General features: G+C 41.5%; 1 protein-coding gene across 1 annotated transcript in view; it reads right to left on the bottom strand.

The window, feature by feature from the left end:
- The window catches only part of AOAH (acyloxyacyl hydrolase), a 170,954-nt gene that overhangs the window by 107,204 nt on the left and 47,516 nt on the right, over nt 1-16,234 (bottom strand). The window contains exons 2-4 of the mRNA XM_044293042.1: nt 12,815-12,910; nt 12,631-12,697; nt 10,626-10,725 (exon numbers count right to left, since the gene is read on the bottom strand). Of these exons, the coding sequence (XP_044148977.1) occupies nt 10,626-10,725; nt 12,631-12,697; nt 12,815-12,910 (263 nt within the window). The remainder of the gene's footprint in view (nt 1-10,625; nt 10,726-12,630; nt 12,698-12,814; nt 12,911-16,234) is intronic.

The raw sequence follows: 16,234 nt of genomic DNA, 5'->3' as shown, positions 1-16,234 counted from the left end.
TCTCATCTGTGACATTTCACTTCTGTGTTTGCTCCCATTGTTCCTTCATTATTTTAAATGTCTTGTGTCCTGCTATGTTTGTATACCATGATTAAGCGCTAAGTGTGCGAAACATGTAGGTCTGCTGGACATTTTTCTCTTTTATGGATTTTTTATGTTCTTCAATAAAAGCTACCAATGTTTTAGATGATGGATTTTCTTCTTTGTTTTGTATCTGAAAGCCAACAAATAGGTGGTGTAAAATAAGACTAGATTTTATAAATATGCACCAGAATCATCATCCAGCATAAGCCACCGTGATAAATCTCCTAAGTTTGCAGGGGAGCATATTACTCTTAAATAGGGAATTAATGGGCTAATGGCACAGGGACTAAAGCATTAGTCTGTACATTTTTGTTGGGTAGGAGAGGTTAACTACATTTGGGAGTACAGTTGGTAAAGTGTGAAGACCCCTCAAGGACGTCCCCAGATTTCCACTTCGTAAAATCTTTAATTATGTCATTATTTTATCAGGAGATTCTACAGGTGCTATTGCACAAAGTGAACTGCTCACAAAAGTAGCACCAGACAGTAATTATGGTATCACTCAGCCTGATTGAATAAAGGGTATCTTGTGTCCTGGCTACAGCTCGTAAAGATTTGCAGTGCTTTGTGGCCAATCAGAGAGGCAATGTAAGGTGCACACGTATCTTTTCAGGTTCCCTTTAAAGTATAACTGTCATATTATTATTTTTTGGAGTATTGGATTGTGGTGATTAATATCTCCTTGGTGGCCCTATTTCAACTTTTCACTGTGTATTCAATTACCCCTTAATTCCACAGTTTTGTTCCCTGTACTGCCTACTTTTACCTGTGTTTAAAATAAGGTTGCTAGGCATGGTCTGTCTATGTGTTGAAGGACAGAGGACACAGAAGCACGCAGCGTGCAGGGTCAGATTACTGACAGCCAGGGACTGTAAGTAAATGATTAAAGCCAGGTCCTCCCCTGCAGCTGATAACAGTACCTGGGCTGTGTGCACTTCTCCCTGTCCCAGCGCTTGGCAGACGCTCCCTCACTCAGCAGAGCTGGAGGATGCAGAGTTGAAGCAGCTCAGACCAGGGAAGGGAGATCTGCCATCTGCTCAGTGTATAAATGAAAGCAACATGTGGTAAGGGGACCCCTTTGTGCTGCAGGAGATTAACCCTTTAGGGGGAGGGCTCTGGTTACTGACACTTTTGGGGGGCTATTGTTACTGGCTAGTGAGTGCAGGCTGGATTAGCCTCAGGGTGAGGGCAGTGGCGGCCATCTTAACTGAATAGTGAAATTGCAGTTTTATGCAGACTAGTTGCTAAGGGCTGAATCTTATTAAATATGGGTAAGTCAGTCTAATAGTAACTGATTCTGGAATATCATGTTATTAGTAACTACATATATGAAAATTGAAATTAGGGTCTAAGTGTGACAGTTATCCTTTAAGAGCACTTTCATCTCAACCATTTACAGAGGCTGTAGTCAACTATATTTCCTATTCTGTAGCAACAGGATTATTAAGCAACCATTATTTAAAATTTCAGTGCTGCAAATATATACAATGCACATACAACCAGAGTTATATACAAACTGGACAAGAAATAAGCTTTATTAATGAACATGGGTTTGCTTCTTTCCTTGGTTCCATACTTTAAAGTATTGGCTCCAACCTAGAATCTCTCAGTTAATTTAAAAATGTTGTTTTTAAGATGCAATGCTGAAATACAGATGTCATTGGGATTCATCATTAACTTTCTTTATATTGATTTTTGTTCCTAAGAATATGCTTTAATTGGGAAAGCCATGACAGATGGGCACTGGCTAGATATGTTCTCTATACTGTAACAAGAGTAAGAAATGAATTGACTTAGAATTGATGATAATGTAAAAAAAACTTTAGACTATAATCTACAGCGCTCTGTTCTCCCACATATTAGATTTTCATTGCAGCAAAATTATATTAAAGAGGTTGTCTGAGTTATTAAATATACTCCCCAAAGAAATTGTATAAAATAACAAGATGCAATACATACCACCAGTTTAATCCTCCTCCAGCATCACTGCTCTGTTCCTCCCCCCTAAGTTGTTTACTTGGCTGCAGTGGTGATGTGATTGTAGGGGCCGACTGGGAACCTAAAGTTACCCTTGGAAAAAAAGCCTAAAAGTGGCCCCATGCTGTAGGCGTATCCAAATTGACAGAAGGCGAAGCAACAGAAGTATGCAGGCCAAAAATGCCTTAGTGCAGCATAAAATACTGCCCCAGCAAAATCAAATACCGCAATGTAGCATAAGATGCTGCCACCTCTGCACCAGTATTCAACTGTATAACCTTCCCGGCGATGGCAATACAGTTGAAATTAAGAGGGGACCTATGGCCACCAGCCACATGCATAAGTACCTGATGCTTTCAGCACTAATAAATCCTGAGAGCATCAGATCGTTAGGTACCTCGCTGGCAGGGAAATTTACCTGTAGGGTCTATTGCCAATTACTGGCTTCAATGAGGTGGGTACACAGGCATGTCACCAGTAAAGAAAGCATGCCAGGGAGAAACAGCACAGTGGTGGAGGGATTAAAATCACTTTGAGGAGCTTTTTGATATACTTGGACAGCCCCTTACATATATTTATACATAGCACATTTACATTTGTAATGTTCATATAGTACAGATATTATTAGTATTTCTTTGTAAGTAGCAGGCGCAATGACGGGGAATGACGATTGCACTTCCCCCGTCATTGAACCCCTCAGATGCAGTGTTCATCACTGATCTCGGCATCTGATATAAAAATAGAGGCCTTTCAGGGGTTAAAAAAATAAAACCTCATCCATTTGAGCATGAAGAGGCCACTGCAGCCATCTTGATTGAAGATTCCACACGAAATCTCGTGCGGTGCGTGATGACATCATCACATATATGTCTCCGCACATGAGGTTTCACACGGGACCTTCAATCAAGCTGGCCACAGAGGCCTCTTTGGGCTCAAATGGATGAGATGAGTATAAGGTTTTTGTTTACGCCATTTCAGGGAAAACTGATTTGTTACCACGAAGTACAAGGAAATTCGGCTTCACAGAGAATCAAATTTACCCAGAAATTCGTATCGAAGTCCACTTCGGATACTTCGATTCTCTCAACCATAGTTATTATTGTCTCTTTGCGATAACTTTCTGTATCTTATTTTACTTGTTGATATTTTGTTTAATAAAATATGATTATTATTGATTTTGATGTCTTTCAATTACAATTATCAATTACAAGTACAGTCAATTATTAGTGTTGGTCACTTATTTATTGAGGAAAATGAGTCTTGTGTTCAATCTCTATCAATCAATCTCACTGCAATCAAAGGCTGATTGATCTTCATATCACATGTTTGTGAAAGTGTATCATGCCACAAACAAGAGATTTCTGAGGACCTCAGAAGAAAAGCTGATGGCCATTAGACAGGAAAAGGTAAAAAAAACATCTCTAAAGAGATTGGACTCCACCAAGCCACAGTCAGACAGATTGATGGTCACTTATTAAGACTAGTGTTTTAGACGGAATAACCCCTATAGCTGACAGTGGATCCGCCGAAGTTATAAAGAGGCGCTGGCCACTACATAATTTAGATGTATCCAGTGCCAGTCTAAATGTAAGCCAGATTCCTTGCAAAAATTCCTCCAAGCTGATATGCAGGACTAATCAAGAATCTCTGGAAATGTTTTGTAGTATGTTCACATACTTTTGCCGCTCATGGACATGTAATACTGAATAATTTTTCTCAATAAATAAATTACCAACTCTAATATTATTGACTCATTTGTTTGCCTTGGTTATCTATATCTACTTTCAGGATTAGTGTGAAATCCAATATAGTCTGGGTCAAATTTATGCAGAAATATAGAAAATACTGAAGGGTTTACAAACTTTCAAGTACCACTGTAAATTTCAGCAGATGATTTGGGATAGACTGGATGCATTGGCTGTCATACAGACCGTGCCCAAATATACACTTTTGTTGGCCATTTGGCTAATGGACCTCTAGGGAATTTTAAACAAATTTGGAAAGCAGCTATTTATAAGTGGGAGACCCAGATAATCAGAAACTGTAAATGAAACTTATCTTCTCATGTATAGTTAAACTGAGATTTTGTTGAAAGTAGAATAACAGTTTAACTGCTACATAAAAATGTCAGATAGATGGAAACTGAATAGAGTTTACAGATTACTGCAGAGAACTCTAAAGCCTAGATTTACAAAAGTCTAATGGTTTACCAAAAAAGAGCTATGGCCTAAAACGTGCTGTTTAGCACCAAAATTATGCCACAATTCCGGAGTAAAATTTTGCCTCAAAGTAAGCGAAAAGTGCCTATCCCTGCACCACATTTATCATCCAGCCTGAGCCCCTGTGATAAATGTGCTTCAGGTCTAGACAGTCTAAGCTTACACCATCTCTAGGATCAGTAAATGTGGGCCTCAATGTTCTTCAAATAGCTCTTCATATACCTCCCACAACCCACAGGTGCCCCAGGGAGTATTTGTATCATACACTGCATGCAAATTATAAGGAAATTCTTTGTCCATGTGATATGTGAGTGCTCTCATTGCTACTTGAAGGCATCTTGGCTGTTAGGAAAGATCACTATCCGCATTCCTTATTATTATTGTGCTAGTAGATAGCCTGTCTCAGGATGGTGACCGTAATAGAAGATGCATCCACTTAAAGGAACACTGACAGGCCTTCTGAGCATAATTAGCTCTTTATATGCCCCCCTAGGTCTTATAATAAGTTTTCAATTCATATAAGTATTATCCCTGTGCGCATTGTAAAACGTTAAAAATAATCTTTATAATCACCTGTCCTTTCTGCCCAAGGGGCGTTCTTTGTGCCGCATTTGTGCCCAGCCGCGTCCCAACTGCTGGATCCTTAGACACGCCCATCTCATTAGTATTCACTTCGCTGGGTGGTATTTTCCTGTCCCCGACATTCGGAGATCCTGCACATGCGCCCGGCACCCTCGCTCGCCAGGATCACATTGCGCCAAGTGAATACTAATAAGATGGGCGTGTCTAAGGAGACGGCAGTTGGGACGCGGCTGGGCACAAATGCGGCACAAAGAACGCCCCTTGGGCAGAAAGGACAGGTGATTATAAAGATTATTTTTAACGTTTTACAATGCGCACAGGGATAATACTTATATGAATTGAAAACTTATTATAAGACCTAGGGGGGCATATAAAGAGCTAATTATGCTCAGAAGGCCTGTCAGTGTCCCTTTAAGGGCAGTGGATCCCAGACAATGACTGAAATCTGTTTATAAAAATATCCAAGTTCACTGGAATTACTTAGTGGAATTAGGAATAATAGTTGTAATTCAAAGGCATCAGCAATTCTGAATAAATAAAATATTCAGGACAAACTGCCCCACTGGTCTAATTTCGTAGACACTGCTGGAATCTACTCTCCAAGAGTGGACTGGGAACTTAAAGTGGCCCTGGAAAAAAAAATGTAAAAAAATTGCCTCATTGTTGTCGGTGGATCCAAACAGACAGAAGGCAGGGCATCTCAAGTAGATGGGGTCCATATAAGTTCTCAGGGTCAGTAATACCAGAATTCCATCCCACATAACCAAATACAGTACCACGGTGCAACACAGAATACCTCCGCAGAAGCTGTCCCTCTGTGGTGGCCATCAATAGCTGCCATGTTCTGTCCACCTCCATTTGTCTCTAATTAAGATGGCGTAGGAGGCCTAAAAGGTGAGATGTGGACCACAGCACCAATCCAGTCCTACATTCTGCCTGGTCTCTTCTAATAAGTTACCCCAGTAGTATGTACCAGGCCAGCTGCAATGAGGAGATATCGGGTAACCATATAGGCATCAGCCCACCAGGAAAATCCTCTGTAGGGTCTATGGCCAGTCCACCACTGCTACTCCCCATGCTTGGGCAGCAGGAACCGCTTAGCACAGGAGCCACTAAGCATGGACCCCTTGTGCTTGCTAGTGCTCACATCACACAGTATTTTACTGTACAGCGTTTCGATGTGGACGCTGAATGCAGCAGGAAGCACTGTGCACAGTAGCCAGTCACCACCTGGCGTGGTGCCACCCACATGACGCTGTACATCCCTGTACAGAGCCTCCATGTGGGGACTGAATGCAGCAAGAGCAGCAAGCCACAGGTCATGGCAGGGCACAATGGAGTGAGTTCTTCCTCCGCTTGTCACCACCTACATCACACTATCCATTCCTGTACAGCTCTTCAATGTGTTTTCTACTTATTAAACCCGGCCTGGTGGTTTAATCAAGTGGAGAGGTCAAGATCAATAACTTACACTCAAAGCACTACATACACTATATCTATATCTGACAAACACAGCCCTGCTACACACACACACACACACACACACACACACAGCACTGGATACACAACTAACAAACACAGCCTGCTACATATATATCTCTTCTTTACATTTACATCACAATATTCTCTTCCTGGTTCTGGACCCTTCCACTTGTGACATCATCAAAGGTTCTTTAGCTTGCAGTGATTGGAGTTTTTACTATACCTTAGGACCTTTCAGCATGGAGATGGCTGTATTCGTCTTCAAGATTGCACCCCCCCAAACCTGCTCTGATAATACAGGTCGGTGTCAGGCAGGCAGAGACAGAAGTGTGCTGAGGCCTCTCTCACTGATCCAGCAGAGCGCTGTATGAGGTCACTGCCAGATCATTAACCACCTCCGCCCCCCCTAGCTTAAACCCCCTTAATGACCAGACCACTTTTTACAATTCTGCACTACACTACTTTCACGGTTTATTGCTCGGTCATACAACTTACCACCCAAATGAATTTTACCTCCTTTTCTTCTCACTAATAGAGCTTTCATTTGGTGGTATTTCATTGCTGCTGACATTTTTACTTTTTTTTTTATATTAATTAAAATTGACCGAAATCTTTGCAAATAAATGACATTTTTCACTTTCTTTTTCAAATAAAACTTCATTTCTATATAAAATTTTCTCTAAATGTATTGTTCTACATGTCTTTGATAAAAAAAATGCAATAAGTGTATATTTATTGGTTTGGGTAAAAGTTATAGCGTTTACAAACTATGTACAAACTATGGTGCAAAACAATTAATTTACGCACTTTGACTTTCTGAGCACGTGTCATGTTTCCTGAGGTTCTACAATGCCCAGACAGTAGAAACACCCCACAAATGACCCCATTTTGGAAAGTAGCCACCCTAAGGTATTTGCTGATGGGCATAGTGAGTTCATGGAAGTTTTTGTTTTTTGTCACAAGTTAGCGGAAAATGATTTATTTTATTTTTTTCCTTGCAAAGTCTCATATTTCACTAACTTGTGACAAAAAATAAAATTTTACATGAACTTACCATACCCCTCACGGAATACCTTGGGGTGTCTTCTTTCCAAAATGGGGTCACATGTGGGGTATTTATACTGCCCTTGCATTTTAGGGGACCTAAAGCGTGAGAAGTAGTTTGGAATCCAAATGCATAAAAATGCCCTGTGAAATCCTAAAAGTACTCATTGGAATTTGGGCCCCTTTGCGCACCTAGGCTGCAAAAAAGTGTCACACATGTGGTATCGCCGTACACAGAAGAAATAGGGCAATGTGTTTTGGGGTGTATATTTGCATATATACCCATGCTGGGTGAGATAAATATCTCTGTAAAAGACAACTTTTCCCATTTTTTTTATACAAAGTTGTCATTTTACAGAGCTATTTCTCTCACCCAGCATGGGTATATGTAAAAATACACCCCAAAACACATTGCCCTACTTCTTCTGAGTACGGAGATACCACATGTGTAACACATTTTTGCAGCCTAGGTGCACAAAGGGGCCCAAATTCCAATGAGTGCCTTTAGGATTTCACAGGGCATTTTTTACACATTTGGATTCCAAACTACTTTTCATGCTTTAGGGCCCTTAAAATGCCAGGGCAGTATAAATACCCCACAAGTGACCCCATTTTGGAAAGAAGACACCCCAAGGTATTCTGTGAGGGGCATGGCGAGTTCCTAGAATTTTTTTTTTTTGGGCACAAGTTAGCGGAAAATGATAATTATATTTTTTTCCTTACAAAATCTCATATTCCACTAACTTGTGACAAAAAATTTAATTTTACATGAACTCGCCATGCCCGTCACAAAATACCTTGGGGTGTCTTCTTTCCAAAATGGGGTCACTTGTGGGGTATTTATACTGCCCTGGCATTTTAGGGGACCTAAAGCATGAGAAGTAGTTTTGAATCCAAATGCGTAAAAAATGCCCTGTGAAATCCTAAAAGTACTCATTGGAATTTGGGCCCCGTTGCGCACCTAGGCTGCAAAAAAGTGTCACACATGTGGTATCGCCGTACTCAGAAGAAGTAGGGCAATGTGTTTTGGGGTGTATTTTTACATATACCCATGCTGGGTGAGAAAAATATCTCTGTAAAAGACAACTTTTCCCATTTTTTTTTTACAAAGTTGTCATTTTACAGAGATATTTCTCTTACCCAGCATGGGTATATGTAAAAAGACAAATGATACAGGTAATGAGTGCAGAGTAGGAGGGCTTCTTAAAGAGGACCTTTCACTGGAGTTTGTTGATTGAGATAAGTACCTGTACTTGCGGAGTACCCCCCAACTGCCACCCTGCCTGTTTTGTTTAAATAGACCTCCTATGCCGCACTCTGCGCCCCGGTATTTTCCCCGCTCAGGAGCAATGGGGAGGAGACACAGTCTTTCTCTGTGGGCGTCTCCTTCTTCCCTGGCTGTAGTGCTGTCCAATCACAGTGCAGAGCGTCACAGGGAGAAAAAACCTTCCTGTTTGTAATGCTCTCTGATGTGAATGGACAGAGCTAGCCCCAGGGGAGAAGGAGGCGCCCACAAATAAAGACTGCGTCTCCTCCCCATTGCTCTGATGCTCAGTATTTGAACTGGGGAAAATTCCTGGGTGGGGGTGCACAGCGCGGTGTAGGAGTGCTATTTTAACAAAACAGGCAGGGTGGCAGCATCAGCGGGGGGTACCCCGCAAGTACAGGTACTTATCTCAATCCGGTGAAAGGTCCTCTTTAAAGAAAAACTAACAGATCTGTGAGAGACAGAATTATTGCTGGTTGGTAGGTGATCAAATACTGTATATTCCTGCGTATAAGACTACTTTTTAACACATGAAAATCTTCTAAAAAAATCGGTGGTCGTCTTATACGCCGGGTGTCGTCTCATATGCCGGTATACAGCGTGCTGAAACTTACTTCCTAGCAAGACTGGAGAAGCTGTCCTTCTCCAGCTTCAGGGACAGGCGCCCTCTAGCTGAGCCACCGTGTGCTGCATCCCGGCCAGCCGCTCCTGAAGCAGCCCCCTCTTCCTGCTCTCAGTGGTTTTCTCATGCCGGCAGTATCACATTGCGTACTACCGCTCAGATCGTCTTGAAGACAGGGAGGGCTGGGCAGGCAGGGAGAGCTGACCCACCCAACCCAAGCAGGCTTTGTATGCAGTGTGCACAGAAAATACTGGTACATCGCTTGCTGTGATTGGCTGGTTGTTGTATACTGGGTTGGATTGGCGATTCTGAGGGAAGGCAGGGGGGAGCAGGAGCATCTGCACTTCAGCCAATTCTAATGTTGGCGGATCTCTAATGAAGTTTGGTGTGCATCTTATCTGTGGTGAAAAAACAGAGTCTATCTGGGGAGCAGATACATGTGGTGGTGAATACAGTACAACACCAGTATCTGTACCTGTACATACAGTACAGCACCAGTATCTGCATCGGTTCATACAGTATAGCACCAGTACATACAGTACAGTATACAAATGGCTAACGGTCAAGACCCCATCATGGCTCTACCAGCAAGAAGAAAGAAATATGAAGCCAGTTTCAAATTTAAAGTTGTAAACTTTGCCATGGAACATAATAACTGCGCTGCTGCAAGACAATATGGAGTAACAGAAAAGATGGTTTGTGACTGGAAAGCAAATTAAAAGCATTAAAGAGTATGCCAAGGGGTAAGTGTGCATTAAGAAGAGGCACCCCACATTAGCCAGAACTCGAAAAACATGTAGCAGACATGGTGAATGATGATCACAAAAACGGTTATGTAGTGACACGAAATAAAATACGTTTGTTTGCACTTCAGTAAGCCAAATCTAACCCAGATCACAGCAACAGATTTAAGGCCACTGCATCCTGGTGTACTAGATTCTTGGAAAGGCATAGTATGGTACTGAGGCAAAAGACGAAAATTGCACAACAATTACCTGCAGATCTTGATGCCAAAGTAAATGCTGCTGGAGGGGTAGTCTTATACGGCGAGTATAGACCAAACCCTATATTTCAACTGGAAAAGTTGTGGGTCGTCTTATACGCCCAGTCGTCTTATACGCCGGAATATACGGTACTTATTTTATGCAATAAAATGCATTAATTATTTCAAAATTATACAATGTGATTTTCTGGATATTTTTAGATTCTGTCTCTCACAGTTGAAGTGTATCTATGATAAAGATTACAGACCTCCCAATTCTTTGTAGGTGTGAAAACTTGCAAAAATTGCAAGTGTATCAAATACTTATTTCCCCCACTGTATATTAGATATTTAGTGTGTTCTTACCATGGGCTTCTCATATAGATAACAGACAGGCTCGTGTGGTTCAGCTTTACACAGCTTTACTGCATAGCATATGACATCTGCTTTCAGTTTACGACTTAACCTTGGGAGACAACATAAAAAATGAATTCAGCCCCTTTGTGTATGATTATGTAGCTTTGGTAAACTCACATGACTCAAGGAATTAAGAAAATTAAAATACTTAAATATTACCTCTCAGCTGAATCTGTGTACGATTGGAGTTCATGAGGAAACATGAAGTACAGAGAGGTGGTAGGGGTGCGGTAATAAGCAGCAGCACTTTTCTGCATCCTCATATCCCCATTTTCACCCAGGCAGGCCCTCTGATATGAGCATTGGAGCATTTCATGCTCCGATGCTCTCCCTTGCCCTGCACTGTATCGCGCAAGGTAAGGGCTGTTTATTTATATTTTTCCACTGCTAGGCAGACGTTTCCTCATAGCAGTGTTCCTGGGGACGTCACTGATGGACGGGCTTCAGCGCTGCCCTCGTTTTTTTTACAGACTTGGGCAGCTCTAAAGCCCGCCCATTAGTGCCGGTGACGTCACCAGGCTCACTACTAGGAGGAAGCCTCCGCCTAGCTTTACCCATGGAGAGCCCGGGACCTCATCGTATCTCCAGAAAAAGCCTTTGCAGGGCCCCTATGCTCTGATGCTCATGTCAGAGGGGCTGCCTGGGTGAAAACATGGATATGTCTGGGTTCAGAGCTGAACCCTTTTAAGAGTTTTCTATACATTTCTGCACCAAGACTGCAGCAAAACTCACAATTTCTAATTTTGGTATAGAATCAGTGTGGTTTTGCCACAGATCTCACCCTTCATTACAAAAGGTTGAAATTTGCAGATAAAACTGCAAACATAATTGACATGCTGTGAATTTGGAAACCCGCATGGCAGGTCATTTTCTGCAGAAGCTACATAGACCAGCACATCAACAATTGTGAATTGTCATATTATCTGGAGTTATTATCTAGAACTGTAAATGTTCTATGAAGTAAGCTTTAAGAAATGAATTAAACATAACTAAAACAGTCTCTTGCCTCCTCAAATACAACCTTTCCTTCACACTTTCCTAATCCCTGGGGCTTTTTTGGTCACATACGGTATATAGTTTTCTAATTTCCTTACTGCAGTTTGGGTCGGTATGCATCACTGCCACTTGGTCTTTGTCTTTAGCTTTTCTACTGTTCTCAGTTTTATTAATTTCACCAATTTGCTTTCTACATAAGTAATACATTTCACCTATTTGTTTTAATCATGCATTATTTACTCCTACCATATTGTTATATTCATGTTGGGCTGATTTCAGCATACTGTATATACTGTCCGATGTAAATAATGTAGATTGGTATTGTAGTAATTATATGACTTTACTTTTGCTGTTTTTATCTCACTATATAAATTCTCTGTGTGCCTAGTGCCATAAACCTTGTTAACCTCCTTCCAGTCAATTTCTTTTGTTGTCTACTCCCTGCTTTCTAAAAGCCCTAATTTTTTATATTTTTATTGTGAACTTGTTTTTGTCTAGAAAAAGTTGTACTTTCTAGTGGCACCTTTTAATATTTCATTCAATTTATTAGGAAGATAGAAAATTGGTGGAATTGTAAAAAAATACAATTTTTTTTTTTTACAAAATTCATTGTGCAGTAAAAATGTTGTGTTACCTTTATTCAGCTGTGTTATTCACATAAAGTTTCTTTCCATCCTATATTCTGACACGTATAACTTTGAAAATGGAGGCATAGCTATATGTATAATTATGAAATTTAGCATACAGAAGTGTCCTAGAGCCCCACAGAAGTCTATGGGTGCCCTATTACTTTCTGTACAACCTGGAGAATGTGTTGAATCATAATACAGTTTTATGCCTGAGGTCCTAGAGGAATGAACACAAATTAAAGTACTTGATGTCTCAATGTTTTCTTTTCTCTGTGCCAGGATGCCTACTTTTATACCATTAAACGAGATGTAGAATGAATGCAGCTTACAGTTTGATTAGATCAGGTCCAAAGAGTTTGGCTATGAGGGAACAGATGCCTTGTAGACCTCCCTGCTCTGTGGAAAAAAATATATTGTTCATGCCATAATCTCAAGATCCAAAGTGTGATACAGCATTTAGCTTTGAAATTAAAGTGTTAATTAAGTATAGGTTATGACTAAAATATTGCTTACCAGGCATGTAAGAACACAGGAACTCCATTGCCTTTTGTGCTGAACTGTTATGTACTTGAGCAAGTTGTTCCACCAGGGACACTATGAGAACACATCCTAGTAAAAATTGAAAAGGGACAAAATTATGCATTTAATATACTACACGTGTACATGTTTAAACTAATGATGTACAGTATATCACTATTTTCTAAATACATCATACATAAAAAACTATATATATATATATATATATATATATATATATATATATATATAGTGGGGGGGGGGGGGGGTTAGCTCTTCTCCGGGGGTCATTCACACAAGTATCTTCGCCAGAGACTAAGTTTAAGGACCAAACATCGCTTTTATTTGGTGCCTCAGCAAAACAAACATAAATCATACAAAATAAACACCTGCCCGGCTGGGCTCTAGCTAAACAAGGTATCTTCCTAGCACCATTCGCACACGGTAATTGCAAGCGGCTTTCCCAGCCCAGTGTCCCACAGCCGTCTGGCTGTACAGAGCTCTGTTCACACATGGTCTCATATCCAGTACCTTTATGGGGGAGTGTGGCCCAGTAGTCCCTCCCACTCCGGCCTCGTGACCCTTGTGGCCAGGGTCGCGGCATCCCCCAATGCTCCGGCTAGCACTTAGCCTCGTGGTCCCTCAGCCAGCCCAGCTGAGACCACTAATACAGAGCCTCCAGCAGGACCCTGTTGCACAACAAATCTCTTTCCCCTAGACTGACACCCTGGGAGGTGTTTTATGCCAGCCCGAGCACCTCCAGCTGGTCTCACTTGTGGTGGAATAGAGGTGTGAGCCGCACTATCCACTTCTTCCTTGCCTCTCACCTCTGTGAGATCTGTCAGTATCTCACTATACACATATACACTCACCTAAAGAATTATTAGGAACACCATACTAAAACGGTGTTGGACCCCCTTTTGCCTTCAGAACTGCCTTAATTCTACGTGGCATTGATTCAACAAGGTGCTGATAGCATTCTTTAGAAATGTTGGCCCATATTGATAGGATAGCATCTTGCAGTTGATGGAGATTTGAGGGATGCACATCCAGGGCACGAAGCTCCCGTTCCACCACATCCCAAAGATGCTCTATTGGGTTGAGATCTGGTGACTGTGGGGGCCATTTTAGTACAGTGAACTCATTGTCATGTTCAAGAAACCAATTTGAAATGATTCGAGCTTTGTGACATAGTGCATTATCCTGCTGGAAGTAGCCATCAGAGGATGGGTACATGGTGGTCATGAAGGGATGGACATGGTCAGAAACAATGCTCAGGTAGCCCATGGCATTTAAACAATGGCCAATTGGCACTAAGGAGCCTAAAGTGTGCCCAGAAAACATCCCCCACACCATTACACCACCACCACCAGCCTGCACAGTGGTAATAAGGCATGATGGATACATGTTCTCCTTCTGTTTACGCCAAATTCAGACTCTACCATTTGAATGTCTCAACAGAAATCGAGACTCATCAGACCAGGCAACATTTTTCCAGTCTTCAACAGTCCAATTTTGGTGAGCTCGTGCAAATTGTAGCCTCTTTTTCCTATTTGTAGTGGAGATGAGTGGTACCCGGTGGGGTCTTCTACTGTTGTAGCCCACCTTTCTATCCCATTCTGACATTCAGTTTGGAGTTCAGGAGATTGTCTTGACCAGGACCACAACCCTACATGCATTGAAGCAACTGCCATGTGATTGGTCGACTAGATAATCGCATTAATGAGAAATAGAACATGTGTTCCTAATAATTCTTTAGGTGAGTGTATATATATATATATATATATATATATATATACTTAATAAATGACGAGGCAGCACTTCCAGCTTTTGGTGAACGGGTGAAGACCCCAAACTTTAATCCAAGCAACGTTTTGGCCTGCTCAATGAGGCCTTTATCAAGCTTCATTGAGCAGGCCGAAACGTTGCTTGGATTAAAGTTTGGGGTCTTCACCCGTTCACCAAAAGCTGGAAGTGCTGCCTCGTCATTTGTTAAGTATATATCGTGGAGGAGGGGCCGGCCTCTGTGGGGAATTGCACGCAGTTCACGACTTCTGACTGTGCTGCTGCACTATTTGTGAATTTTATATATATATATATATATATATATATATATACACCGTATTGACACACCTGACCATAAGACACACTTAGTTTTTAGAGGAGGAAAAAAAGGGAAAAATTGTTTTTCATCAGATCTCAGCTCAGAGCTCCAATCAGACCTGCAATGTTAATCATATCTCAGATCAAACCCCAATATTAATAAGACCCCCAATCAGACTTCAGCTCAGACCCCATGTTATTAAGATCCCCAATCTGACCTCAGATCAGACCCCCATGTTACTAAGACCCCAAAACAGACCTCAGATCAGACCCCTATGTTAATAAGACCAAGAAGTTAATCAGACCTCAGATCAGCCCCCCAAAAAAAGAAATCAACTTATTTCTCCTGCTCCGGACAAAGCCACCGCTCCCATGATCTAGCGCTTCTCCTGCTCTTACTGCCATGCTGTGCTGTGACCAGATGTCACGGAGTGTGAGGTAACAGAGTGCGCTGACGTCGTCATGCTGTGCGCAGGTCACAGCACAGCGTGCGGAGCCCTGCAGGAGAAGACCAGGAAGCGGTGAGTACAGAGCCGCCACAGGGGGTGCTGCCTACACTACTCCCCGATCCTGCTGTTCTAATGAGTGCTCATTATTATTTGCCCCATAATATGCACTGACATTGACATTTGGGGGGAGTGAGCACATCTTTTAGGGGGAAAAATCTCGTGTATAAAGAACATTGTTTGTTCACAATTAATGATGTCCTCAATAGTAATGGACAAACATCGGCCAGAACGATTTGCGAACACGATCGCGCGAACGTGGCGGGTCCCATTCACTTTAATGGCAGGCGAACCTGAAAAACCTTCAGGTCATATTTGCAGCCACCAAATACTTACGAGAAGTGCACAAATAGTCCCACAACATGGACAGTGACATACTAGAGGGGGATCAATGACAAAAATTCCCATAAAAAATATGTATTTTAATCAGGGGACATTTTTATGCGTCTTAAAGGGAAATTCTCAATAATGTGCCCTGCTGGAGCCTAGAATTTTTTTTATTTTAGGCCATGGGAGTACGGGCCCTAAAAATGAGGCATTCACCTGGCATAAAAAAAATTGTGATTATGTGGCTTGAGGTACATTATGCTGTCACTGAATAACAATTTTACTGTAGGCCAATGGAGTATAGGCCCCAAACATTAGGCATTCACCATACAGAAAAGATCAAGTGATTATGTGGATGGAGGTATATTAGACGGTCATTGGATATCAATTTTACTGCAGGCCAGTACAAATACATGTCAAATGCATATGTTAAAAATAACTAAAAATATAAAATTGGATTAAAAACATGGCTAACGAAATC

Source organism: Bufo gargarizans, chromosome 5, assembly GCF_014858855.1.
Source record: "Bufo gargarizans isolate SCDJY-AF-19 chromosome 5, ASM1485885v1, whole genome shotgun sequence".
In the NCBI taxonomy this organism is placed as follows: Eukaryota; Metazoa; Chordata; class Amphibia; order Anura; family Bufonidae; genus Bufo; species Bufo gargarizans.
Note: the sequence above shows the minus strand (reverse complement) of the source record. Positions and strands in the feature narration are given on the sequence as shown.